Genomic DNA, 27,784 nt, shown 5'->3' with positions numbered 1-27,784 from the left:
AGGTTGGACCCGGTCCCTCTCCCTCGTAACGACAACGATGATACTCGTCCTCGTTAAGCCCTTACTCTGCGCCGAGCACCGGCCCAAGCCCCGGGCTAGATGCGAGCTGATCAGCCCGGACGCAGCCGCGGTCCGACACGGGGCCTCACAGTCTTAATCCCCGTTAGACGGGTGAGGTCCTCGAGGCCCAGAGAGGTCAAGTGGCTTGCCCCAAGTCCCCCAGCAGACAAGTGGCGGAGTCGGGATTAGAACCCAGGTCCTTCTGACTCCCAGGCCTGGGTTCTAGCCCCGGAGCCACGCCGCTTCGCACCCGATGGACCCGGGCCCCGCGCTGAGGCCCGTCGTCGGCCTCCCCGCTCCCGGGGGCAGAGGGCAAGGGGCGGGAGGACGGATCTGACGGCCAATTGAGGACGCGGTGGACACCTGGGACCCTCCTGGCGGCGGGGGGGGGGGGAGGAGGGAAGGTCAAAGTTCATCCCGCCCCTCAGAAGGGAAAAGGAGCGGAGCCCCCTCGGAAGGCCCGCTCCGGGGTGGAAACTCATCCCTCCGAGACCGGCCCTAAGCAGGTGCCCGCTGGAGGGTGGGCGCGCTGCTGCCCCGGGGGATTCTTGGCAGTGCCCCAAGGAAATCTGGGCGGCGCCCCAGAGATCGCCCATGCGAGTCTCGGAAAGCCTCGTCCGACGGCCCTTGCGTTTCTAGACGGCGGCCGCCCCAACCTCCTCCCGCTCCATCCCTCGACGGTGTTTATCGAGCTCGTCCTGTTTGCAGAGCGCCGTACTGAGCGCTTGGGAGAGCACCACAGAGCGAGCAGCCACGATCCCTGCCCTCGGGGTGCTCAGGGGCGAGCGTCCGCTCCATCCCCGACTCGACACGGCAAGGTCCGTCGTCCGGACGGGACACGACCATTCCATTGTATCGTCCTCTCCCGAGCGCCCAGCACGGCGCTCTGCGCAGAGTAAGCGCCCGTCAAGTACCGTCGCGCGATCGCGGCGAGAAGGAGCGGGGTCGGGCGGCCAGCGCCGGCCTCTCGCTCACCTTGGGCTGCAGAACGAAGAAGTAGCCGGTGCCCTTAGCTCGACACACCAGCTTGCATCGGTCCTTGGGGGACACTCCGGCGAACTTGGGGGTCCACTCGACCGCGGGCCCGCCCCCGAAGGGGGACTTGGACAGGTCGTTGTGGGCTTCACACTGCTCTTCCCGGAACGTCTTCCCTGCCGGCGGAAACGGGAATGGGGTCCGTCATTCATTCATTCAACTGTATTTATTGAGCGCCTACTGGGTGCAGAGCACCGTACTGAGCGCCTGGGGCGGGACAAGGCGACGGCGGGGCTCCGGTCTGGGCCGGCCGCCTCTCCGTGCTCCTCGGTTTCCCCCGGGCTGGGGTCCGTGAGGGATGATTAGACTGTAAGCCCGTCAAAGGGCAGGGACTGTCTCTGTTACCGATTTGTCCATTCCAAGCGCTTCGTACGGTGCTCTGCACATAGTAAGCGCTCAATAAATACTATTGAATGAATGAATGATGAGGGCTTCCCCCTCTCCCGCCCCTCCCCACCCCCCGGGGACGGGAAGCCCCCCGGCACTCACCCCCGTGATCCGGGCAGTCCTGGAGGTTGCAGGAGCGATACTGAACCCACCGTCCCTCGCAGTACTTTCCGCCGTTGCGGGGGACGGGGCGGTCGCACTCCCGGAAGGTGTACTGGACGCCCCCGCCGCAGGTCCTGGAACACTCTCCCCACGGGCCCCAGGCCCCCCAGCCGCCGTGCACCGGTGCCTGCCGGGGCGGGAGGGTCGCCCGGTCAGCCCGTGGGGCTCGGGCCTCCCCACCTCCGTCTCCCATCCCGGGGGGGTGTCAAAAAAAGGGGGCCCGCCGGGGAGAAGCCAGAGCGGGGGTCCCGGGGGGAGCGGGGAGTCCCGCGCAGAGCCGACGGCCCCGACGGACCCAGATATAGGGGTCTCTCCCGCCCCCCGCAAGCTCTCGGGGCTGGCCGGGGTCCCGCCGGAAGCTTTCGGGGGACGGTTCCGACGGCATCGTACTAAACGCCCAGTACGACGCTTTGCACGCCGTGAGCGCCCGACAGACCCGATCCGACGGCCGGGGGCTCCTCCCCGCGGCCGGGACCCGGGGACCCGGGGGCGGGCGGCACACTCACACTGCGCTGCTCGCCGTCGGGCCTGTCCACGCACTTGCTGTTGAGGCACCATTTTCCGGGGCCGCAGCTGGTGCCGTCGGCCCAGGGGAAGTGCTTGGTCTGGCAGACGAGCAGGCCGCCGCCCGAGGTGCCCGTACACCACAGCGTGGCGCACGTGCTGCCCTCGTCGGGGCAGTGCAGGGACTCCTCGCCGAACGTGAACTGGCACTGGCGGTGGGCGTCGTACAGCGTGCCCGGGAGGTCGGACGGCAGGCGTAGAGGCTTCTGGGGCTTGTCCAGCAAGCACTCCCCTGCGGCCAGAGAACGGCGAGGCCCCGATGCCCCCGTCAGGGTCAGCGGGCGCCTCGTTCCTTCGCCCGAGGGGCTTCACCGAGCGCCGACTAGGCGCCGAGCGCTTGGGAGAGGGTAGTCGAACGAGAAACGGACACATCCCCGGCCCGTAACGGGGTCCCGGTCCAGACGGGTCAGGCTCAAGGGTGAGGAGCCGTTGGCTCCGTGGCCCTCGGTATTTAGTACGGCCCCGGCTACGCGGCGGGGACCCAGCACGGCGTCCGCCCAGTAGGCTGAAGGCAGCGCGGCCTAGTGAAAGCCCGGGCCCGGAAGTCAGGGGGACCTGGGTTCTAATCCCCGCTCGGCCGCTTCTGCTGGGTGACCTCGGGCGGGTCGCTTAACTTCTCTGGGCCTCATCTGCGAAATGAGGATCGAAACTGGGAGCCCCAGGTGGGACGGGGACTGCGTCCAGCCCCATCCGCTCGTAACCCCTCCAGCGCTCAGTACAGCGCTCGGCACGTAGCGAACGCTTAACCTCTCCCACAGTCGTCCGCGTCGACGATTCCGAGGTTCGACTTAAAAAACATCGCAATTATCCTGATTTAGGTCCGGGGGTGGGTCAAGGCAGTGTTCCCACTTGGGAGTGCGTCTGGTCTACTGTCCTCTCCCAAGCGATCAGTACAGCGCTCCTCACACAGGTAGCGTTCTATAGATACGTTAATGTCTCTCCCCCCCACCGCTAGACCGTAAGCTCGTCGTGGGCGGGGAATTCGTCCGTTTCGCGTTCTACCGTCCTCTCCCGAGCGCTCACTCCGGTGCCCTGCACACGGTAAGCGCTCAATAAATCCGCCTGACGGACTGACTCCTCTGTAGATCCCCTCTCCCACCGCGATCCGGGGGGAGGGGAGGGTCTCCCCCGAGGCGAGGGGGGCCCCCCGGACCGTCCGGCGAGCTACTGACCGTGGCCGTTGTCCAGGAAGGAGGTGACGGTGTAGGCGCTGCAGGGCGACCAGGGCCGACCGCGGTCCAGGCTGGACAGCATCGCCGCCATCATGTGGGAGCCGCGGCTGGAGCCGCTGTTCATGCCGGCGCACTGCTTGGCCTCGTCGTGCGGCATGTTGAACACGTGACCTGTAACACGCCCCGACACGCCCGTTGGCCCGCGCCTCCGGTCCCCGCCCCGGCCGCCGATCTGGCCGGGGGCCAGAGGCGCCCGGGGCCGGTCTTCCCGGTTCTGGGTGCGGGATCGGCGGGGAGGGGCGTCGGCCTTGCGGGTGCCCCCGTCCCCCGAGCACTGACCTAGCTCGTGGGCGGTGGTGAAGGCGGCCTGCAGGCCGTCGTCCTCGATGACGGAGCAGCTGCGGCTGGGGTCGCACATGGTGCCCACGTCCGCCATGCCCAGGGTGTCGCAGGTCTGGGCCCCGCACAGGTCCTGGGGGAGGGGAGGGGGGGGCGGACCGGGTCACGGACGGGGGCGAGGGCCGAGGCGGACGGCGGGAGGGTCCGGTTCTCCCCCCCTCCCCCGTCGATTCCTTCTCCCCGGCCCTGAGGGGACGAGGCCCGAGCACGGACCGTCTTCCAGCTCCGGGGGGTGATGGGACCGGGCCCCTCTGTTTCTAGCTTTGGGGGCGGCGGGGGCGGCGTCCCCCCGTTTCTAGCTTTTGGGGCGGTGCCCCTCTGTTCTTAGCTTCGGGACCGACGCGGGTCGTCTCCCCCCGTTTTCAGCTTCGGGGGCGATGGGGGCCGAGACCCCCGGTTCCTAGCCGTGGGGCCGATGCTCCCCTCTTCCCATTTTTGGGGGCGTGCCCTCGGGCTCCAGCTACGGGGGCGACGGGCCCGGTGCCGCCCCCGCCCCGTTCCGAGCCCGGGCCGGACCCCCGGCCCTAATCCCCCGGCCTCCGATCGTCACCGAGGCCTTTCGGGTCACGGCGGCGGCGACGACCCCCCCCCCCTTACTCCTCCCCGGGGGTCGGTCGGCGGTCACCTGTCTGGTGAAGAGGATGGCGGTGTCGTAGTGCTCCGGGTGGCGGTCGTTGGGCTGGTTGTGCCGGGCCTGCCAGCTGCAGAAGTTCTTCAGGGTCATGGCCGCGTTGGAGGTGACCTCCGGCCCCTGCCGGGCGTCGTGGACGACCAGGATCTTGACGGCCACCAGGCTGATGGAGTTGCGGATGCTGGGCTGCTTGTAGAGGCGGGCGGCCACCGAGAACAGGGTCAGCAGGTAGTGCTGCAGCCCCTCGCCGTGGAAGTCCGCCAGCGTCTGGTCGGCCACCAGCAGCGTCTCCACGTAGCGGTGGCTGGACACGAAGCGCTTTCTCCGGACGTGCCCGGCCGCTGGGGGAGGCGGGGAGGGAAGACAAGGGGGTGGGGGGGGAAACGGGGTGAGGGGAGGGTCTCTGCCAGTGGGCCGAGCCGGGAGTCGCCCCCACTCCCCGCGGGTCGGGGAGGACCGTCCCCCCTGCGATGCTGGATTGGGCAAGGGGAGGGGGCCCAAGTTCCTCCATCCAAGCCCCCCGGGGGGAGGGGGAGGGGGTCCCGCTGCCGGGATCGAGTCCGGGTGGCCCGCGGAAGCCCCCTCCCGCCGCCCCCTCCGCGCCCTTGTTTGACCTTGAAGAACCAACAGGCCCCCGCCGACCCCTCAATTCCGGCCGGGGTCAGGGGTGGGAAGGGGGCGATCCTGCAGGCTTCACGTGGGGAAGGGGTGGAGGGGGGTCTCCCCCAGCCCCGCAATTTTGCCCCCACCCCGGGATTGGGGGGGGGGGGGGAACGGACCTCGGGCGCTCCGGAGAGGCGGGACAAGGGGAGGAGGAGGAGGAGGAGGTCGGGCCTCGGAAAACAAAGCGAAGCCAGGAAAGCGGGGAAAAGTTTGGCTTGCATTTATAGGTGGGAGGGGGGTGCGGGGCGGGGGGGTTGGTTGTGTGTGTGTGTGCGTGCGTGCGCTCACGGAGAAGGGGTGGGGGGGTGGGGGGTGGGTCTCCAGATTGGCGGTCTCCCCGGCTCAAATTCCCGGGAAAATTCCACCGGTCTCCCCCTCCACCGGATCCTTGGAGATCCAGTCCCGGTCCGGAGGGGAGGCCTTGCTTCCGACCCCAACGTCCCCTCCCCCGCCTCGCATTCCCGGAAAATTCCACCGGATCCTCGGAGATCCAGCCCCGTCCGGAGAGGAGCGGTCGGGTTGCCGACCCCGACCCCCTCCTCAAATTCCCGGGAAAACTCCACCAGCCTACCCCTCCTCCGGATCCTTGGAGATCCGGTCCCGTCCGGAGGGGGAGGGAAACTGACTTTTCCCCCTCCCGGTTCCCGGGGAAATTCCAGCCGCCTCCCCCTCCCCCGTCCCGCCCGTCGGCCGCGCCGCAGCGCTCCGCGTCGACGAGGTACCGTGGCCGTGATCCGGGCGGGTCCCGGAGGGCGGAGCGGGTCTCCGCGGCGGGGTCCGGGGGTCGGCCACCCCGCACTCGGGGCCTCGGGGTCCGGGCGGCCGTCGCCGCAGGACGTGGAGACGCGAGTCGGCCCCGACGGGCTGGATGGTGAAGTGGTCCCCGGCCAGGGAGAAGGCGCCCCGCACGCCCCCGCACAGGCTGAGCGCCGCGGCCGAGTCCCGGTGGCCCTCCACCCGGCCCGAGTAGAAGCAGCCGTCCAGCCGGTCGACGGGGCCCGGGGCCCGGGGCCCCCCGAGGTGCCGCAGGGCGAAGCCGGGCGCCAGGAAGCTGCTGTCCGGCCGCAGGGTCAGCTCCAGCCGCCGCCCCGAGGCGTCCAGCCGCAGCCGCCGCTGGCCGCTCCCCTCCGGGCCGGCCAGGACCTCGGGCACCAGCAGGGTCCCGTCGGGGGGCGGGCGGAGGGAGCCCCCGGCCCCCAGGAGGGCGAGCAGCCAGCCGGTGCGCAGCAGCAGCGGCGGCGGCGGCGGGCGGGGGCGCATGGCTGGCACCGGGGGCGCCCCGGACTCTCCGGGCCGGACGCGGGCCGGGGGCCGGCGGGGCCGCCCGCCGCCCGCCGGGCCGGGTCGAGGGGACCGGGGGCGAGGGGGGCGGCCGGCCGGCCGGGGCCGGGGGGCCGGGAGGGGCCGGCGGCGGGCCGGGAGGGGGCGGCGGGAGGGCGCGGGGCCGTGCGCCCCGGGGCTCTCAGCGCGGTGCCCGGCCGCCCTCCATGGGCCGGGGGTCGGAGGGGGCCCCGCGCCTCGCCCTGCGCTCCGCCGAGGACCGGGAGGGGTGGGGGGAAGGCGGGGGGCGGGCTCCGGGGGCGGAGGGGGGGGGGTCCCCCTGGTCGGAGAGGCGCGGAGGAACGGAGCGGGCGCGGGAGGAGCGGGCCGACGCCCCCGGGGCTGGCGGCGGCGGCTGGCACGGTGAGTGCGGGGCCGGCCGGGCGGAGCTTTTATGGGGCCGGAGGGCCGCCCCCGCCCCCCTCGCCCCCGCCCCCTCCCCCCCCGCTCGGGGCTCGCTTCGTGCGTAACGGGGCGGGCGAGGGGGGCGGGATCCGGGGAGGGGAGGGGAAGGGGCGCCCCGGGGAAGGGGCCCCGGGCCCGGCCGCCCCCTCCCCCCCGCCGGGCCCCCAGCCAGGAGCCCCCATCCCCCATTCCCCTCCCCCCGCTGGGGAGAGGGGGGAGGGGGTCCGGGAGAGGCGGCCCGGCCCCGGGGGGGGCTTCTCTCCCCCCTAAAGAGGAAACTTTCCCCTCCTCTCCTGCCCAGACTCCGTCTCTCCCGGGGGCCGCCCGTCCCGGGGACCCCTCTGTCCACCCCGACCGTGCCCAGCCCCCCGCAGATGCCCGTGCCCAAAGCCTCCCCCCGCAGACCCTCCCGCCCCCCGAAACCATCCATGTCCACTTCCTCCCTCTCCTCCTCCTTCCTTCTCCCACCCTCAAACGGAGCCGGAGGAGGGGGAGATGCGGGGAGACCCTCTCCCCTGTCCTTCTCTCTCCCCGCCTCCGCCCTGCCCAGCCCTGCCCGGGCCAAAGGGCAATGGCCGCGTCCGTCCCGGCCTCCGGAAGGGCAGCGCGACCGGACACCCGGAGCCGCTTTTCCATCCGGGGGGAGGGGCCCGGGCCCGAGCGTCTCCCCGACGTTTAGGGGGGCCCGGGAGCGCCCCCCGCTCCAGCCCGCCCCGTCCCTCCCTTCTCCTTCCCCTGCGCCCCCAGATCCACCCCTCTCCCCCCGGCGCCCGGCTCGCCCCTTCCCCATTCTTCCTTTCCAAGTCCTTAGGCCAGTGCTCTGCACCCAGGAAGCGCTCAGTACGTAGGACCGAGTGGATTATTCCTCTTTCTCCCCAAGACCGGACCTCCGCCCCGGCCCCGGCCTCTCCCGAGGGTGACCCCGGCTACTGCAGGGCCCCCTACCCCCAACCGTCCCGTCCCGGGACCCCCCCCCCACACACACTGCAGCGGCCCCCAAATTGCCACCGTCCTGAGGGTCCCCCCGACCCCAGCACTGCAGTCCCCGACCCCACAGCCCCCAAACTGTCGCCCTACTGCGAGTCCCCTGGCACTTCCACCGCCCCTTCCCCCTCCGAGATGATAATAATCACGGTATTTGTTAAGTGCTCACTATGTGTCGAGCACTGTTCTACGCGCTGGGGTAGAATCGGGGTGATCAGATTGCCCCACCCGGGGCTCACATTTTTTAATCCCCATTTTTACAGATGAGGTGACTGAGGGGCAGAGAAGTGAAGCGACTCGCCCGAGGTCACACAGCAGACGAGGGGCGGAGCCGGGATCACCACCCGTGACCCCTGACTCCCAAGCCCGGGCTCTTTCCACTGAGCCACGCTGACCCTTAAAGGGCGGAGGGCGAGGGGTCCCATCCGCGGCCATCGCTTGACTTCTCCGGGCCTCGGTGACCTCGTCTGTAAAATGGGGATTGAGACTGTGAGCCCCACGTGGGGCAGGGACCGGGTCCAACCCGATCGCCTTGTGTCTGCGCCAGAGTTTAGTACGGTGCTTGGCCCGTAGTAAGCGCTTAAATACCGCAATTATTATCATTAAGCCTGGTCCGGTTTCAGTGCTGTGCCCATTTGGTTGGGCGGGTGGGCTGGGGAAGGTCTCAGAATGGACCCCACACTCGCGTGATCTCTCCCTCTCCAACAGTTTACCTGCCCACCTCCCACCCCGGCCTCCCTCTCATGCCACTCCATGGATACCATGTCCGCGTATCCGTTTTAAGTGCCAGGGAGATAATCATAATAATCATAATAATAATTACAACGATCGTATTTGTTAAGCGCTTACTAGGTGCCGGGCGTTTTACTGCCAGGGTGGATGCCAGCAAATCAGGTTGGACACGGTGTCCCAAGTGGGGCTCACAGTCTCCACCCCCATTTTACAGGTAACTGAGGCACAGAGAAGGGGAGTGACTTGCCCAAGGTCACGGAGCAGACAAGTAGATGCCTAGGCGTGGTGGCAGGAGGTGAATCCCTGCCTCCTGATTTGCGTCCCTCCGGGCACCTGCACTTCTGGAAATCGATTCCTAACGGTGGGCTGGGTGACCGTGGGCAAGTCACTTCACTTCTCCGTGCCTCAGTTACCCCATCTGTCAAACGGGGATGAAGACTGTGAGCCCCACGTGGGACAACCTGATCACCTTGTATCCTCCCCGGCGCTTAGAACAGCGCTTTGCGCACAGCAAGCGCACAGTGGGCGGTGAGGCGTGCCGGGGGGAGCCTGGAGACCCCCACCCCCCACCCCAGACTCCAAGCTCGCAGTGGGCAGGGAATGTGTCTGTTTATTGTTATATCCTACCCACCCAAGCGTTTAGTCCGGTGCTCTGCACACGATAAACACCACCGACTGAATCTAGACCGTAAACTCCCGGGCCGAGGTCCGTTTATCGATACGTTATGCTCTCCCAAGCGGTTAGTACAGTGCTCTGCCCACAGAGCTCGACGAATACAAGTGAGGGAATAAATGGGGCGGCCAGCTGTCCCGGAGAACAGCTAATCCACTTGGATGCGGGTGAGGAGAGAGCACGTTTCAACATGGGCTCTTCTGGCCCGCTCAGCCCCGGCAGGGAGAGTGGGTGGGAGTGCGAGTGTGCGTGACGGGGGGAGTGTGGGTCGGCGGGGAGCGGGTCTGTGCGACTGTGCGTGCGGGGGAGAGTGGACATACGTGTGTGAGTGATTATGTGTATGTGTGTGGGTCCCTGGGTCTGCGCATCTGTGGGAGGGGGTGGGCCCGGGTGCGGTTGTGGTGAGGGGGGGTGGGTTTGTGTGGCCGGGTGGGGGAAGCGGGGCCGGTCGGTGTGACAAAGTGCGTTGGACTGTGTGGGTGTCTGTCCGTGTTGGGTTGTGTGTGTCTGTGAGACTGGGTGTGAGGGGGTGGGTCTGTGTGACTACTGTGAACAACCGGTTGTTGGGTAGGGCTTGTCTCTATCCGTTGCCGAACTGTACTTTCCGAGCGCTTAGTAGAGTGCCCTGCACGGAGTAAGCGCTCAACAAATACGATCGAATGGAGTGAATGCGGGGAGCGTGTGTTTGTGTAGAAAGTGGGCGACTGGGGATGCGTATAATAATAATGATGGCATTTGTGAAGCGCTTTCTACGCGCAAGGGCACTGTTCTAAGCGCCGGGGAGGATACAAGCGGATCAGGTTGTCCCACGTGGGGCTCACAACCTTCATCCCCATTTGACAGATGGGGTAGCTGAGGCCCAGGGAAGTGACGCGCCCAAAGTCACGCAGCTGACAAGTGGTGGAGCCGGGATTCGAACCCATGACCTCTGACTCCCGAGCCCGGGCTCTTTCCCCTGAGCCACGCTGCTTCTCTGGGTATGGGGGGGGGGGTTGGGGCGAGTGGGCATGTGTTTGGGAGCTGGTCTGTGCGTTACCTATATGTGCACGAGGGGGTGGGCCTGGGTCATTGTGCTCCTGTGTGTGTGCGTCGGGGCCGGGGGGAGTGTGCATCACGTTTGTGAGTGCTTGTGTTTGTGTGTTGGGGGGGAGGCGGCAGTTAGGAGTGGGCTCCCGGGGTCCTGGGTGCCACCCAGGGCCACCGAGGCCCTGCGGGGCCCGGGACGGGACGGAGACCACCAGGCCTGGGGTCCGTAGGTTTCCGGGAAGTCCAGGAAGCCGGGAAGTTTCGGGTCGGGGGCTGCCCGGACGCAGCCCCCGCGCTCTGTCACGGCCCGGGCCACTCTCACACTGCTTCACACGTGCCGCTCAAAGGGGCGAAGTCACGGCGAACCTCTTCCTCGGCCCGGCCGGGGCCCGCGAAGCCCCCTCCTGCCCCGCTCACTTACGTCTCGGAGCCCAGGCCGCGCGGCGAGGTCCGGGGGCCGGGTCAGCCGGGGGAAGCCGGACTCCACAGGCGCGGCACCATCGGGGTCACTCCGCACGGGCCCTCGGGGCTTCCTCGTCCCGGCTCCTCCGCCGGCCCGCCGGGTGACCTTGGGTAGGTCACTTGATTTCTCTGGGCCTCAGTTACCTCATCCGTAAAAGGGGGATGAAGACGGTGAGCCGCCCGCACACACTCCGTCCAACCCGATTCGCTCGTAGCCACCCCGGCCTTTGGTCACCTGGTCGGCACTGAGCGGACGCCACAGTTATTACAGCCTAAGTGCTTCGTAAATATCATCAATCGATTGATCGCCTTTAAAAACGCGGATTTTGGGGAGCACGGCCAGCGGAAAGAGCAGGGGGCTCAAAGGCAGAAATCCCGACGTCTTGCCCGCTGCGGAATCTCGGACGAGCCGCTTAACCTCCGTGAGCCTCTGTTTCCTCACCTCGAAACGAGCCGGTTCCCGGGCAGGGATTGTCTCTACCTGTCGCCGAATCGTACATTGCAACAGTGCTGGGCACATAGTAAGCGCTCGATAAATACTTATCGGATGAATGAAAAGGGGGATGGCCCATTTATTGGTCCTCTCTCCCTCTCAGACAGAGACCTGGCGGGACAGGGACCTCCCGACCCGATTATCCCAGATTCGATCATTCCACCGTATTTACTAAGCGCTCGGCAGAGTATAATAATAATAGTCGGTATTTGTTAAGCGCTTACTACGCGCAGAGCACTGTTCTAAGCGCTATGATACATCCGCCCCGGTGCTCAGCCCGCCGCAGAGATGCCCGCCGCCGACATCGCGATTTTTTTTTGGTTTGTTTTATTTTGACACGCCCCAACCCGAGTGGTTTGTTTCCCGCGCCCGGCGGCATCGGCCTCGATTTCTCTAAAGGCCTCGGAAACTGCCGCGCATCCGCGTCCGGAGTCCCGAGCACGAAAACATATTCTATCATCTTGTGGTTTCGCACTTCATCAGAGGTCCGTGTACACTGACGCTCGTTATTCATTTTAACGATTCTCTCCCTCTCGGCCTTTTCCACCTTAAACGTCCCGCGGCCTGGTCCCAGCCCAGGCCAGTCCAGACCCGCCAGGGGGCAGTGAAGACTGTAAACACCACCGGCTGGACAAAGGGGGTCGCTTTTTATCATTATTATTATTATTATTAATAATTGTGGCATTTGTTAAGCACTTACCACGTGCCAGGCACTGTACTAAACCCTGGGTGGATACAAGCAAATGGGGTTGGACCCAATCCCCGTCCCACGTGGGGCTCACGGTCTCAATCCCCATTTTCCGCATGAGGTGACTGAGGCCCAGAGAAGTGAAGCGACTCGCCCCCGGTCACGCGGCAGACGAGTAGCGGAGCTGGGATTAGAACCCACGACCTTCCAGGCCACGCTGCTTCTCGTTCCCACGGCCTCGGGAGACCCCGCCGCCGAGCTGTGACTGGAAGCGGCGTGGCCTAGTCAGCAGAACCCGGGCCTGGGAGTTAGAGGACCCGGGTTCTAATCCCGACTTCCGCCGCTTACCTGTTGCGCGACCTCGGACAAGTCCCTTGACTCTTCCGTGCGAAAGGAAGACTCGAGACCAGTTCTCCCTCCTACTTAGAGTATGATCCCCGGGTGGGATCTATCTTCTCTCTCCCCAGCGCTTAGTACAGTGTTGGCGCATAGCGGGCGCTTCACAAATACTGCAATTATTATTATTATTATTATTATTAGTGGCCAGTGAGCCCTTTCGGAGGAGTGGTCAACCAGTTGCTGCCGGCATTCTTCAATCAATCATTCCATCTGCTACGTGACCCCGGACAGGCGCCTTAACTTCTCTGGGCCTCAGTTCCCCCATCTGTAAAATGGGGAGGAAGACCGTGAGCCCCACGGGGGCCAGAGACTGTGGCCAACCTGATTAGCTTCTAGTTACCGCAGTGCTTAGTTCAGTGCCTGGCGCAGAGTAAGTGCTCAACAAATACCATTTAAAAAACGTATTTGTCGCGCGGTTACCGCCTACCCGGCCCTGTACCGAGTGCTTGGGAAGGATGATTATATAATAGAGTCGGGAGACAGAGAAGCAGCAAGACTTAGTGGAAAGAGCGCGGGCTTGGGAGTCAGAGGTCATGGGTTCTAATCCCTCCCCCAGCCGCTGGTCAGCTGAGTGACCTTGAGCAAGTCACTTCGCTTCTCTGGGCCTCAGTTCCCTCATCCATCAAATGGGGATGAAGACCGTGAGCCCCACCTGGGACCAGCTGACGACCTCGTATCTCCCCCAGCGCTTAGAACAGTGCTCGGCACACAGTAAGCGCTTAACAAATACCGACATTATGATGATTCCCCGCTCTCGAAGAGTGTACAGTCGACGGGGTGGGGGACGGACAGATATTAAAATCAATTAAGGAGAGGGAAAGTGATACTGAGTCAGGACATGGATGTAAGTGTTGGGAGGGGGGTGAATATCAAGGGATACAGATCCAAATGCGTAGGTGACACAGGAGGGAGAGGGAGGTGGGAAATGAGGTGACTGTGAAGCGCTTACTATGTGCCGGGCACCGTACTAAGCCCTGGGGGGGGGGGGGGATATAAGATTGACGGGTTGGGCACAATCCCTGTCCCACACAGGGCTCAAAGTCTTAATCCCCATTTTACAGATGAGGTAACGAAGCCACAGAGAAGTGACTTGATAATAACGGTGACGGTATTGGTTAAGTGCTTACTATGCGCCCGGCACTGTTCTAAGCGCCGAGGTGGATAAATGCAAATGGGGTTGGACAAAGTCCCTGTCCCACGTGGGGCTCGCCGTCTCAATCCCCATTTTACAGATGAGGTCACCGAGGCCCAGAAGTGACTTGCCCTGGGTCTCACAGCAGACGATTTGCGGAGCTGGGGTTAGAAACCGGGTCCTGCTCATTTCCAGGCCCGTACTCTGTCTACTAGGCCGTGCACCCAGCACAGTGCTCCGCACACTGTGGGCAACCTGTCCAGCGCTCGAAACATACTAGGTGCCCGGCGCTACACGCTTTGTACAAAAGAAGCACTCGGCCCGACGCTCTGCACAAAATAATAATCATAATAATGATGGTATTTGTTAAGCGCTTACGATGTGCCAGGCACTGATCTGAGCCCCGGGGGAGATACAAAGTCATCAGGTCGTCTCACGTGGGGCTCCCAGTCTTCATCCCCATTTTACAGATGAGGTCACTGAGGCACGGAGAAGTGAAGTGACTGGCCCAGGGTGATGTGGCGGACAAGTGGCGGAGTGGGGATTAGAACCCACGACCTTCCGACTCCCAGGCCCGGGCTGTATCCCAGGCCAACGCTCTGCACATAGTAGGTGCGTGGCAAAGCGCTCCGTCCACAGGAGACGCCCAGCACAGCGCCCTGCACACGCTAGGCACCCGATCCGCACAGAGGAAGGGTCCAGATCAGCGCTCGGCCCACGAGGGGCGTCTGATACATAGTCGTGCGGCAGTCACTACGGCGTCGAGGATGGGGAACTGTATGGCCGCCAGGCGGCGCTGAAAACCCACATTCCCAAAATTGGGACCAAGCCAGGACAGAGATTCCCAAAACGGGAGTCTCCAAATCCTGAGAGATTCGGGAACATTGATGGGCCATCCCTCTCCCAACCCCTCTCCCAACCCCTCTCCCAATCCCTCCCCCTCACACCGGCCTGCTGGGCGACCTTGGACAAACCAGTTAACCTCTCCGGGCCTCAGTTTCCCTGGAAAATGGGACTAAGATAGAGTGGGAACGCCGTGTGGCCCAGGGAAGGAAGCATGAGAAACGGGCATGGACTAGTGGATAGATCGAAGGCCTGGGAGTCAGAAGGACCTGGGTTCTAATCCCCTCCTCTTCTACTTGTCTGCTGGGTGACCTCGGGCGAGTCGCTTCGCTTCTCTGGGCCTCGGTTGCCTCGTCTGTAAAAATGGGAATTGAGACTGGGAATCGCGTGCAGGGACTGTGTCCAACCTGATTAGTGGGTATTTACCCCAGCGCTTAGAACAGGGCCTGGCACATAGTAAGCGGATGAACAGATACCATCAGTAGGGACTGTTCCCTTTCATCTACTCCAGCACTTAAAGCGTACTAAGCGGTTAATAAATGCCATAATGATGATTATAAACAAAGATCGGTTTTCCCCCGGGAAATAAAGTGCATGAATGGGCTCCAAACAGACCGGAAAAGCACCAAAATGGCCCAGATCTTTCACGAAGCGATTCTACCCCAGGAGCCTAATGCAGTTCTTGCACAGCTCGTTGTCGACAGGGAGTAGGTCAACCGACTCCCTTGTATTCTACTCTCCTTTGCGTTTAGCACAGTGCTCTGAGGATGGTGACGATTGATGTTGTACATAATAACCACCCGAGCAACACCTCAGGTAACATAGTTACAGGATCTAAAATCAGTGTAAACCTGGACTAATAATAAACATTTTAAAACTAGTTTTTTGAGGTCCACTATACTGCACTCCCCCAAGCACTTAGTACAGTGCTTCGCACACAGTATGAGCTCAATCAATACAATTGACTGACGTGCGCATAGGTGAGGACATAGGTTCAGTTTGTTATCTTTTGCCTGCAGAGGAGAGCTCTGTTCTTATCTTTGTAGAGGTGGTAATTGTAATGTCAATCGATCAATATTTAGTGATAATAATCCATTTGTTGAGCGCTTTCTAGGGGTTAAGCGCTGCTCTAAGCGCTGAGGTCCATACAAGATATTCGAGGCCCTAAACAGTCCCTGTTCCGCGGGGCTCACAATCTACTTATTGTGAATCTTCATTTCACAGATAAGAGAACCGAGAAGTTGAGCAACTTGCCCCAGGTCACCCAGCAGGCAAGAGGCAGAGCTGAGATTAGAACCCTCCTCCTCTGACACCCAATTTTCCGGGCTCTTTCCGCTAGACCACGGTGGGTAGAGCCCGGGCCTGGCAGTCGGGGAAGAACCCGGGTTCTAATCCCGGCTCCGCCGCACGTCTGCTCCGTGACCTTGGGTAAGGCACGGCACCTCTCTGCGCCTCGCTTCCCTCATCTGTGAAATGGGAGCCCCACGTGGGACAACCTGGACCTTGTATCTATTCCCCGTTCTTCGAACAGTGGTCGGCCCGTAGTAAGCGCCTAACAGATGCCATAATAATAATAATGATAATTAGCTTGTATCCACCTCAGTGCTTAAGACAGTGCTTGGCCCGTAGTAAGTGCTTAACGAGTACTATTATTATAATTAATAAGGTAAAATCTACAAGCCTAAATTATTTTTTTCCGACGCCTCCCCGGCTCCGCGGTTTAGCTCATCTATCTCAGTGCTTAAGACAGTGCTTGGCCCATAGTAAATGCTTAACGAGTACTACTATTATTATTATTATTATTAATAAGGTAAAATCTACAAGCCTAAATGACCTTTTCCCGACACCTCCCCGGCTCCCCGGTTTAGTTCCCAGCGGAACTGTTTGTCGACTGGATTCCAGTGGGGTGGAGGAGAGGGGACGGTGGAGAGGAGGTGGGTGGGCAAAAGGAGGAGGCCCCGGGGCCGGGGGCAAGTCCGGAGGCCGGGGTCAGGACCAGAGCGGCCTCCCCGCAACGCTCAGCGCTCCGAGGACACTTCGGAACGCGAGGAGACGGGAAAACACGGATTCACATGACGGCGAGCGATGAAATCCAGTTTGGCTGTTCTGATTCACCACGGAAACGCCCGATCCCAAATAGTTTGAACTCAGCAAAGGGTTCCGTAGACAAAAACAGATATAAATATACATATTTCACGGAGGCGGCCCCTCCCGGTTGTATTAATGTCTATTTAGAAACTTTCCAAGGAAAATGTTTTCATTTAAAATTCCAAAATAAAACAAGAATGAAGAAACTCAGTGCAAAATTAATGGAAAAAAAAAAGCAATAGCTCAGAGAGATGAAAGTTCACAAATAGTGTACATTTTAAGCTCTGGCTGTTGTGTAGAGCTCTGTACTGAGTGCCTGTCACACGGAGGGTGCTGTACTGGGTGCCTAAAGAAGCAGAGTGCTATATAGTAGGGGCCTACCATGTGACGGGTACTGTACCGCTGTACTGGACTCCTACTATGTGCACAGCACTGTTTTGGGTGCTCACTGTGTACAGGTTGCTATAGTAGGTGACTAATAAGTGCTTTACCACCGTACTGGCCACCTACTGGATGTAGAGCCCTGTATTGGGTGCCTCCGCATAGAGAGAGCTCTAGACTGCAAGTTCGTTGTGGGCAGGGAATATATATGTTTACTGCTGTATTGGGCTCTCCCGAGTGCTTAGTACAGTGCTCTGCACACAGTAAGCGCTCAATAAATACGACTGAATGAATGAATGGAGAATAGATCAAAAATAAGAGGCAGAATCTTGCCCGCGAGGAACGTGGTGGTCTGTGGAAGGGGATGGAGAAATGGGAAGAGCAAAGCAGCATGGTCTAGTGGAAAGAGCACGGGCCTGGGAGTCACAGGATCTGGGTTCTAATCCCGGCTCTGCCCCGGGTCTGTGTGGCCTTGGGCGAGTCACCTCACTTATCTGTGCTTTATTTCCCTCATCAGTAAAATGGGGATTAAGACCGGGAGCCCCATGTGCATCCGAGACTCCATTCAACCTGATTACCTTGAATGTAGCCCAGGGCTTAGAACAGGGCTTGGCACGTAATAAGCACTTAACCGATACCATCATCATCATCATCATTCTCTGCGCCTCAGTTACCTCATCGTAAAATGGGGATTAAGACTGTGAGCTCCATGGGGGACAGCGACCGTGTCCAACCTGATTAGCTTGTGTCTACCCCGGCGCTTAGAACAATGCTTGGCACATAGTAAGTGCTAACAAATACCATCAACATCATCATTTTCTGGGCCTCAGGTACCTCATTTGTAAAATGGGAATTAGGACTGCGAGCCCCATGCGAGACAGCGACTATATCCAACCTGATTAGCTCGTGTCTTCTCCAGCACTTAGAATAGTGCTTGGAACATAGTAAACACTTAAATATCAAATTTCTTCTTCTTCTTACAGTGCTTGGCACATAGTAAATGCTAACACACACCATCAGCATCATCATTTTCTAGGTCTCAGCTACCTCATTTGTTAAGTGGGGGTCAGGACTGCGAGCCCCATGCGGGACAGCGACCGTGTCCAACCTGATTAGCTTGTGTCTTCCCCAGCGCTTAGAACAGTGCTCGGTACGTAGTAAGCACTTAACAAATGCCACGATTCTTCTTCTTCTTCTTAATGATAAAGTCGATGTAGAGAAGCGAGAGTCTGAGGTTCAGGGGGAGAAAGCCCCGAAAGCCCCCGGAGGAAATGGAGGTGCTAGAGCCGGAGATGTGGTAGAAGGTTGGGTGGTAGGTGTCCGGCCACTGACCTGGACTCCAGAAAATTTAGGTTGGGCTACGGGACGGCCAGCCCAACCTCCGAGCCGGCCCTCTCACCGCTGGCCCGGCCCGGTCAGTATCGTCTCCACCTGTTCTCCGACACCGTCCTTTCCCGATCTCCGTGGTCCCCTCCCGGTCATTGCCATCCCCACCTGGTCAGCGCTGGCCCGGCCCGGTCACTCCCACCCCCTCTCCATCGCCCTCCCGCTGCCCGGCCAGGCCCGGCCTGCCCGGCTCAGCTCCGTCCCTGCCTGGTCGGCACTAGCCCAGCGACCCGGAGATCGAGGGAGAGAGGGAGGCCTGGGGAGGGAGGCTGAGAGGTGGAGGGGGGAGGAGGGAGGAACCGGGGCGAGAAAAAGGGGGCGAAAGGGGGAGCCGAGAGGAAAGGGAATGGGAGCGAGGGTGAAGGGGCGGGAGAGCTGACGCCTGAGGGCCAGCCAGCCTCGGGGAGGTGAGCCCTTCAGGTAGGCTGACCCTTGACCGGAGACCGGGCTTTGCGCCGTGCTAACCCCAGGAATCCGTCCGTGGGCGGGAACCCGGTGGACGGTCATCTGGAGGTCACTTCCTCCGTGCTCGGCCCCCTGCCCGGCCAAGAGGCCGAGAGGGCCGAGATCCCGAGGTCCGGGCCTCTCCCCGGCCTCCCCGGCCCGGGCCACCCAGGGCCGCCGTGACGAAGCCTCGCCTCCGGCCTAGAAAAACAGTCTCTCTTCCAGGAAGGCGGTGGGCAAGACGGCGGCTCTCTGGGACTTTCCTTCTCTGATGGCTGAAGCTGCCCACGCCGCCCTCCTCATGATCCTGACTTCACCCCGTAACCGACGACCGACACCCCAGACGCCCTTCAGACCCCCGTCCTGACGCCTGGAAAATTGCGGGACGGGCAGTGGGAAGGGGCAATACGGAAGCGATCAACCTGCACAGAGAAAACAAGGGCCAGGGCACCCTTGGAGATAGACTTCCTGCTCGCCGGGGGGGGGCTCACTTTGGGGAGGGCGACGGTGGGGGCCGAGGCTCCGGTCGGGTACCCCCACCCCCCATCCGCAGAGGAAACAGGATACACCCCAGACGGCCGACTGCCAAGGTGGGCGGAGTGGGCGATGGGGGGGAGCCGAAGCTTGCGAAAGAAAAACAGTCCAAGGGGAAACGCTTCATGCATCAGAACCTGCAAAGACACAACCAATTCCCGCTCCCGGCGGTGCCCTCCCCCGCACCTTTTCCCAAACGGAAAAGGCCGGCTTTTCCTGACTCGCACCTCGTTGCCTGGAAGCCTTCCCCAGAGGGCCCTGATCAAGTCTCCCACCAACTCCCCGGTTGGTTCTGGAGTCCCGCACGGAGCCCGTTGGCCTTCTGGCATCCCCACAGCTTCCGCAGAGATCGGGAGGTGGTTTGGGGTGGAGGGAAACGGGTCATTTCTTTCCTTTTTGTTCTCCCCTCCCCGCTAGACTCTCAGCCCCTTCGGAGCAGGTGTCGGGTCTGCCGAGCCAGTGGTGCTCTCCCGAGCGCTCGGTACAGCGTCTGCACGCAGTAGGTTGTCACTCCCTGGAGATCTGGGACCACATCTGCTATGATTCTCTCCCATAATCTCTCAAGCACTCAGTGCGGACGGGGGTCCTAATCCCGGCTCCGCCGATTTGTGACTCTGCGTGACAAAGTCTCCTGGAGTTTTAAGCAGATTATTCACCACCCAGAAGCCCCGAACCCCCGTGACATTATCACCGTGGACTCAGAACCTATCCTGGAATGGGAACGGATGGTGTCAGAAAACAGAGTTATGTGGAATATCTATATATACACACACATATATTTATACATACATATACACCTGTTCCACGCAGAAAGCTTTCTGTCAAAAAACGGAAAAGCGACCCGTGCTGTCCGTCTCGTAAACCCACAGCGTGTACTTTACACACAGAGAGAAGCATAAATTAAAAAAAAAGAGGACGATAGAAAAACATTTTAAATAGAGTGGAATTTGCACAGTCGATAGTCTTTGTTAAATAAGAATAAATAAGTTCACGAAACAAGTTCACATACCAGTGGCAAAAGCAATAAATTATCATTTTCAGTGCGGTTTGAAGAGGAGTCCCCCAGTTTTTCCTCTTTATGGAATATAAAACCGTTTCCACAGGAAGGCTTGGTAGCAGGCAGGGAAGGGCATGGGAAATTTGGTGAGGGAAGATGGGTGTCCACTCTCTTGATGTGAGGGACAGAGGCTGAGTGAAACCACCTCTGCTTTTTTAAAAATCAAATTACACAGCAGTCACGGCTTGGGCCCGGGAGAGGGGTGTTCAGGGAGGGACCACCGTGGTTCACATTCACAGGCCTGAGCATCTTCCCCGACACCCGTTGCCATGGAGAAGGGGTGGTCCGGGCTACCCGCCCTACACCAAGACAGAGGAGACTCTCCAGACCCACCTCCTCTGGCCCCGCTCAAGGAAACTCTTCCAGACCCTCATATCCCTGTCACTTTCTGTCTTCCCCGACGGCCAGAGACGACGGTGGTATTCCGGGGAAGGACTGCGCCTGCGCCTCTAACCAAGAGGTTAGAATTGTTTAAGAGCTTTCCAGTCTGGACCGGCGAACCTTTTCGCCACCCAGCCTTAGCCGGGACTTTCTCTGATCATCTCCGAGGGGCCGGAGACGGGCCAGAGAGGAAAGGACCCTTGCCCCACCCCCATTTCCAGAGCTCAATACGGTTCTCTGCACGGTCTGTGATCGGTTTAAACACCCCCGATTGAGCGAAGCACAAGCCACCAAACGGATCATTCGAGTCTGGTTCTTTCCTAACGTCACAAGAAGCTCACAGACCATTTTGGGAACAAATCAAGCCATCGACAGGTTGGGAGGCAGGTAACCTTAAGTTCAGGGGAAATGTTCCTCCCAGCCCTAAGTTTGGGACCCCATTCCTTATAAGACGCGTTTCCAGGTCATCTGTGCATAACTATGTAGAGACTGTAAACTTTTTTATTACGGTATTGGTTAAGCGCTCATGATGGGCCAGGCACTGTACTAAATGCTGGGGTAGATAGAAGATAATCAAATTGGACCCAGTCCACATGGACTATTTAGACAGTGAAGCCCCTATTTAGAGCCCCCTGTGGAACAGGGACTGTGTCCAACCAGGTTAATTTCTAAGCCCAGTGCTTAGAACAGTGCTTGCCACACAGTAAGCACTTTAGAAGCAGCATAATATGGGGCTCACAGTATTTACCCCCCTTTTACGGATGAGGTAATTGAGGCACAGAGAAGTGAAGTGACTTGCCTCGTGACTCTTTGGGGGCAGGGAACACGTCAACCAATTCTGTTATATTTTAGTCTCCCAAGCGCTTAGTACAGTGTTCTGCACGCAGTAAGCACTCGATAAATACGGATGATTGAGTGAAAACGTCCTCTCACCGAGTGAAGGGCAGCAATCCGCAGAGGTCGTCTAACTTGGCATCAAACTGGCCTAGCGGAGCGAGCCCGGGCCTGAGAGTTAGAAGGACGTGGGTTCGAATCCCAGATCTGCGGGGTGTCTGCTGCGTGACCTCGGGCAAGTCACTTCACTTCTCTGGGCCTCGGTTACCTCATCCGTAAAATGGGGATTGAGACCGTGAGCCCCGCGTGGGACCTGGACTGCGTCCAACCCGATTAGCTTGTTTCTATTCCAGTGCTTAGTACAGTGCCTGGCACAAAGGGAGCGCTTAATAAATAACACGATTGTTATTTCCCCATTCAGTGCCTGACTCCCGAACCCCTGCCCATCCCTGAAAGGGGGCGGGAGGGCTGATCTGTACTGTCAGTTGAGGCAGGGGGATAAAATAAGAACGGTAAGTATAAGGGTGAGCATTAAGCGCTTACTGCCCGGCTGCGCTCGACACAGGTTCACTAAAGCAGGAATTTCCCAAGTTCTCTGAGCTAATGATGACAAAATCGGTCTGAAATGCAACTTTCCATCTTTCGCCTCGCCATTAAGACCCCACTGACTGCGATCTGACAAGCAAAGCAAGAATAACTCCGTTTCACATACTTCTCCTCTGCCTACACGCACTTGAAAAAAACAACCCTTTCCTGCCTTTTTTTTTTTTTTTCCATTTCACCCTGGCTGTGGCTTCAAAATACTTTTCAAGTGGTTAAACAAAAAAAAAAAAAAATCTAGGATCCAGGCAATAAGGAATAACATTTCACTCTGTGGAAACAGTCTTATTGATATGGATTTAACCACCAAATGGAGATGGGGTTAACTCCTTAGTGACCTTAGTGCGCTTCGTTAAACTAAACAGACTCTGAACAAAACCAAAATGGTTCCTACGGTCATACAACAGATGAAAACAGAGAAACGACAAGTGAGAAAGTTCTGCCGGCAGATGGGTACCGGGTGGAAAAACGGCGAACGGACATCGATAAAATACTATTTGCTGTGCTCTGTGGACCTGTCATGCCTTCTTCGAGACACGTAGGTACATAACACGTTGTTAGATTTCAGCGGGGGAGTGGCAGATAACAAAACGGTTTGGGATCGTCACAGAACACGGCAACAGGCTTTTTATTGTTCCAAATTTTGACATATCAAATGTCACTTTTTACCGTGCGTGTGGGCATGTGCGTTCTCACACACGCACGAAACTGTCAATCCCTGTTGGTGCGTTTCCCCTTTATGGGTGGGGAGAAGATGTTCAACCACATATAAAATCGTGCCATCGGGAGACGGCCGTGTGGCCCTCTCCCATGACCGAAACGTGGGTCCTCTCGTCGGGCACGGCAGCGAGTGGGAGACAGATGCAGAAACACGTCAGCCGATCGCCGGAGAGGCTGTTTCTCCATTCTTCGCGGCGTCAAGTGGCATCGAGCGGCATCCCCGGGAGACGCGCTTGCCGAGGGGAAAATCCGAATGCGTGACGGTCAGTGCCGGGGGTCCGCCGGGCAGACCCCGCTCTCTGCGGGGGAGGAAGGGAGCGGGCCCCGGAGGGGCCGTCTGACGACCTCTCCCCCCGCGGCCTACCGCAATGGACCTTTCCCACGGTCTCTGCGGAGGGGCCACCCGCTAGAGACGAGGGTCCTCCCCGTCGGCGTCCTGCGGGGCGGGCCGATCCCGCCCACCTCCTGACCCGGGTCGGCGTGACGTCCCCCGCCTCCCCGGACCGGCCCCCTCCCACGGACACTGGGCCCCTCGCCTGGGGGTCAGCACTTCCTGAGCAGGCACTGCTTGAAGGCGGTAGGCCGCTGGGGCAGGAGGCAACCCTTGGCCAACTTCTTGCTCCCGTCCTGGCACTGCACGGTCCGGGACTGCCAGCCCCGGTCACACGTCCGAGAGCAGGAGAGCCAGGGCCCGGTCACCCAGCGCGGGACGCCCTGGCCGGGCACGGCGTTGGACCCGGGGGCCGCCCGGTTGGGCACGAAGAAGCTGTAGCGGACGTCCACGGGCCGCGTGGGGTCGGTGGCCAAGATCTGGGCCACCAGCACCTCGCGGGTGGCCGCGTGGCCCATGGCGTGGAGGAAGTCGTCCCGGTGGCTCCAGCCGCTGTAGTTGAGGGCGGTGCCGTGGGCGTCCACCACGGTCTCGGACGTGGAGATGACGTAGCCGCCGTTCAGCAGGTACTCGCCGCTCTTGCGCTTGAGGGCCAGGTAGGCCGTCAAGCGGCTCTGGTCCTTGGCCTTGAACTGGCGGATCTTGATGTGGGTGGCGCCCTCGGGGATGCGGACCACGTCCGTGTACCCCTTGCTGCGGGGCGGAGCGGGGAGACCGGTCAGGGCCTCCGGCCGGGCCCGCCCCTCCCTTCCCCCCCCCGGCATCGGACCCCGCTTTACCTCCTCTTATTGAAGGTCCCGGTGACCTTAGTGCAGCTGGAGTTGTCGCCTCCGCACACCCCGCACCTGTCGAACTGCAGCGCGGAGCCGATGACCCCGTCGCAGCCTGTCCTCACGCATTTTCCCCGCACGCAGACCGAGCTGCTGTACGGCCGGCACTCGGTTCCGTCCGTCACCTGCGGGAGGAGGTGGGAGGGCGGCGCATTTTACAGGTGAGGGAATTGAGGCCCAGGCCGCACAGCAGACAAGTGGCGGAGCAGGGATTAGAACCCAGGACCTTTTGACTCCCAGGCCCAAGCTGTAGCCACTGAGCCACGCCGCTTCTGGGGCTCGTAGTTTTAGCGGGAGGGAGAACTGATATTGAATCCCCATTTTACCGATGAGGAAACCGAAGCCCAGAGAAGTTAAGGGATTTGCCCCAGGATGCAGGCCAGGCAAGTGGAGGGCACCAAATCCGGGCTTTTTCCACTAGGCCACGATTAGCCGGTCTATTCTTAGCCTGTGCCTAAGCCACCCTCTCGCCCTCTATTTTCCAGAGAAATGAATCCAGAAATCGCAACTACAGACCAAAGGGACTCAGAGGACCAAAGAAACCCCTTCCTCACAGAGGATCCGCCCTTGTCCCCTCATCCCTGGGGGGTGGGAGCTGAGCTCTGGTCCATCACCCAGTTGAGGCGGATGGACAGGGGTGCGGGTGGGCGGCGGGTGGACGGCCAGTAGGCACCAATGGGGCAAATATCTCTCCAATCCTTTACTTGGAAGAAGCTTGGGGGATCAGCCAGTCTCCACTGATGGGTCCTGGGCTGGTAGTGCTACTCACTGAACCCCTCTTAGGGGCGGTGCACTGAACTAGGCACCTGGGAAGGACAGAATAATCAAGCGACCCATCCCCCGTCTGTGGTGAGCGGGACTCGGACCGTTTTTCCGGACTCTCTGGTGGCTTCAGCTCTAGACTGTAAGCTTGTTGAGGGCAGGGAACGTGTCTACCGTTGGATGGTACTCTCCCAAGCGCTTAGTAGAGAGGTCTGCTCACAGTAAGCGCTCGAAGACCATTGACCGACTGACTGATGACCACCGAGAGGCCGACCGGTCTCCTTGGCCGCTCCAGGAGCTGCGGGGAGGACGCGTGTAGCGGAAGTCTTCGTCCGCCCTCGGCCTCGGCCTCGGCCGCCACCCCCGTCCCGCTGTCCCGGTGGGCGGGGCGGGTGGAGCGATACCTTTGGGGAGAAGACCACGTAGTAGCCGGTCCCTTTAGCTCGACAGGTCAGCTTGCAGACGTCGGCCGGAAGCACCCCCGCGTACTTGGGTACCCACTCCACGAAGGTCTTCAGCCCCTTGGCGTCCGACTGGAAGCCGTTCTTGGCTTCGCACTGCTCCTGGCGAAAGCTTTTGCCTGGAAAGATGAGCACGGGGAGCGTTCCGTCATTTCTGGGGTGGTCCCTTGAGGGGGGACTTGGGGACGGAGAGGGGAGAGTCAGGAGTGTTGAACGATCCGTGCTGGGGTCACTGGGGAGAGTCGGAGGTGTTCGATAGTTCAAGGTGGGTCACCGAGGGAGAGTCGGGGATGAAGAAGAGAGAGTCAGCAGGGGTTGGATGGGTCACTGGGGTGAGTCAGGGATGCGGTGAGGAGAGTCGGCGGTGTTGGAATATCTGTGCCGGTCACTGGGGCTGGGGACAGTCAGGGATGGAGAGGGGAAGAGTCGGCGATGTTGGCTGGTCCATGCTGGGTCACCGGGGAGAGTCGGGGATGGGGAGGGGAGAGTGGGGGGGTTGGGGTTCCCGGGCTGGGTCACTGGAGCAGTGACTGAGCCAAGAGTGAAACGGAGAGAGTCGGGGCTGTGGGATGGGCTGTGCTGGATCACTGGAGCTGGGGAAAGTCAGGGATGGAAAGGGGAGAGTCGGGGGCGGGGGGTTGGATGGATCCATGAGGGGTCACTGAAGAGAGTCAGGGACGGAGAGGGGAGAGTCGGGGGGTGGAGGGTGTGCGCGCTGGGTCTCGGAGCTGGGGAGAGGTCACAGGATGTGCGGGGCATCCCACTTACCACCCTCGGGACACGGCGTGAGGCTGCAGGAGCGGTAGAGGGCCCTCTTGCCGGTGCAGTAGCGGCCGTTGTTTCGGGGGGCCGGGTTGTTGCAGTGGCGGTGGGAGAACTGGACCCCTCCCCCGCAGGAGCGGGAGCACTGGCCCCAGGGCCCCCACGACCCCCAGTTGCCGTGACTGGAGACCTGGAAACGAAGCACCCTCCGTGTTCCCACCCGAGTGGGAATCGCCGGCCCCCACCCAGGGCTGGGTTGGGGTTAGAAGGGGACCGCCGAGGGCAGAACTGGGGGTGGGGTCAGAGCAGCATCAGACACCTTGGGGTCCCCACACTTCTCCAGAGGAAGGCCGCCCCAACAAGCGACACCCCCAAACCACAGAGAGAAATGTCCTTCCCTCCCCAGACCCCCAAGCCCTATACCCAGGCCCAAGCCACTGGGTGCTACCGCCCGTCTCTCTGCCCCGTGGCACCTCCCGCCCCTCCAGAAGACAACCTGCGGCTGTGGTTTCCGGAAGGACCCACAACGGGGGACTCCGGCCCTCCTCCCCAGAAATGCCCGAGGGGCTGACCAATTAAAAATAACTGTGGTATTCATTAAGAAGCAGCATGGTATAGTGGATAGAGCCTGGGCCTGGAAGTCAGAAGGTCATGGATTCTAATCTCTGCTCCGCCACTTGTCTGCTGTCCTCCTCTGTGCCTCAGTTACCTCATTTGGAAAAGGGGGATTGAGACTGTGAGCCCCACGTAGGACAGGTGCTGTGTCCAACCCGATTTGCTTGTGCCCCCCCCCAGCGCTTACTTCAGTTTTTGGCACCTGGTGCTTAACGAATTCCACGATCATTATTATTATTCCAGTGCTTGGCACGTAGTAAGCCCTTAACAAATACCACAATTATCATTATCATTGCAATTTACCCACGTCCATTATTGATCAATGGACAGTGACCGACTTCCACTGGCGAATGGCCAAAAACCACTGGAAAATGACCAACTGTCGGCTGTGTGACCTTGGGCAAGTCCCTTCACTTCTCTGTGCCTCAGTAACCTCATCCGGAAAAGGGGGATTAAAACTGGGACCGTGTCCACCCTAACTTGAATCTACCCCAGTGCTCGGTGCTTGGCACATAGTAAGCGCTTAACAAGAACCGTGGTTAATATTATTACCAGTGCCCACTAACCAATGGTCAACGAACCACTTCCGCTCCACTGACCAATGTCCACCAACGACCCGTGGCCTCTCAGAACACTAAACTGGAGCCACGATTTGGCCTCCCTGCACAAAGGCAGCCGGGAATCTCTTCCTCTCCCTCGCTCGGCCTCCCGTTCGACAAATCTCTCGGTGGTCCGAGAGAGGGAGGTCCTGTGGCCGGCCGGGCCCACAGCCCCCACCCCCATGCCCCGCATGCGTTGTGGGCAGGGGGTGGGCGCGGGGCTGGGATGGGGCCCTCCCTCATGGCCGGGACAACGTACCGAGTAATACTTTTTCTTGGTTTTGTCCACACACTTGCCTTGCAGGCAAATTCTCCCCTTGCCACAGGGCGTCCCCTCGACAGCGGGCAGCTTCTTGGTCAGGCAGACCACCTGGCCCTGACGCAGGACGGCGCACCACAGCCGGGCGCAGACGTCCATGCCGGGGCACACGGTGTGCTCGGGCCCGAAGGCCAGCTGGCACTGGCGGATGGCATCGTACGTCTGGCCCGGAAGCTCCTCGGGCCCCGGGATCTGCTTCTTGGGGACGTTCAGCAAGCAGTTCCCTGCGGGAACAGAGGCGTCAGATTCGGGGACCCTCCTCCGCCTCCAGGGAGGCACCCAAGGTCTCCGCCGCCGGGAGGGGACGGTCCCCTTCCTCCCCGCTGCCGGAGGTCCGGAAGAGTCGCAGCTAGGGCCTGGGTCGGGGGGGGACTGACACCTAGAAACCAT

General features: G+C 60.8%; 1 protein-coding gene across 1 annotated transcript in view; it reads right to left on the bottom strand.

The window, feature by feature from the left end:
* The window catches only part of ADAMTS1 (ADAM metallopeptidase with thrombospondin type 1 motif 1), a 42,158-nt gene that overhangs the window by 2,060 nt on the left and 12,314 nt on the right, over positions 1-27,784 (bottom strand). The window contains exons 4-16 of the mRNA XM_039914551.1: positions 27,335-27,618; positions 25,868-26,051; positions 25,043-25,218; positions 23,826-24,001; positions 23,201-23,739; positions 17,879-18,031; positions 5,796-6,335; positions 4,405-4,751; positions 3,720-3,852; positions 3,381-3,551; positions 2,151-2,440; positions 1,585-1,771; positions 1,036-1,211 (exon numbers count right to left, since the gene is read on the bottom strand). Of these exons, the coding sequence (XP_039770485.1) occupies positions 1,036-1,211; positions 1,585-1,771; positions 2,151-2,440; positions 3,381-3,551; positions 3,720-3,852; positions 4,405-4,751; positions 5,796-6,335; positions 17,879-18,031; positions 23,201-23,739; positions 23,826-24,001; positions 25,043-25,218; positions 25,868-26,051; positions 27,335-27,618 (3,356 nt within the window). The remainder of the gene's footprint in view (positions 1-1,035; positions 1,212-1,584; positions 1,772-2,150; positions 2,441-3,380; positions 3,552-3,719; positions 3,853-4,404; positions 4,752-5,795; positions 6,336-17,878; positions 18,032-23,200; positions 23,740-23,825; positions 24,002-25,042; positions 25,219-25,867; positions 26,052-27,334; positions 27,619-27,784) is intronic.

The sequence above is a fragment of the Ornithorhynchus anatinus genome, chromosome 17 (assembly GCF_004115215.2).
Source record: "Ornithorhynchus anatinus isolate Pmale09 chromosome 17, mOrnAna1.pri.v4, whole genome shotgun sequence".
Taxonomy (NCBI): Eukaryota; Metazoa; Chordata; class Mammalia; order Monotremata; family Ornithorhynchidae; genus Ornithorhynchus; species Ornithorhynchus anatinus.
This window is presented reverse-complemented; position numbering and strand designations above follow the sequence as displayed.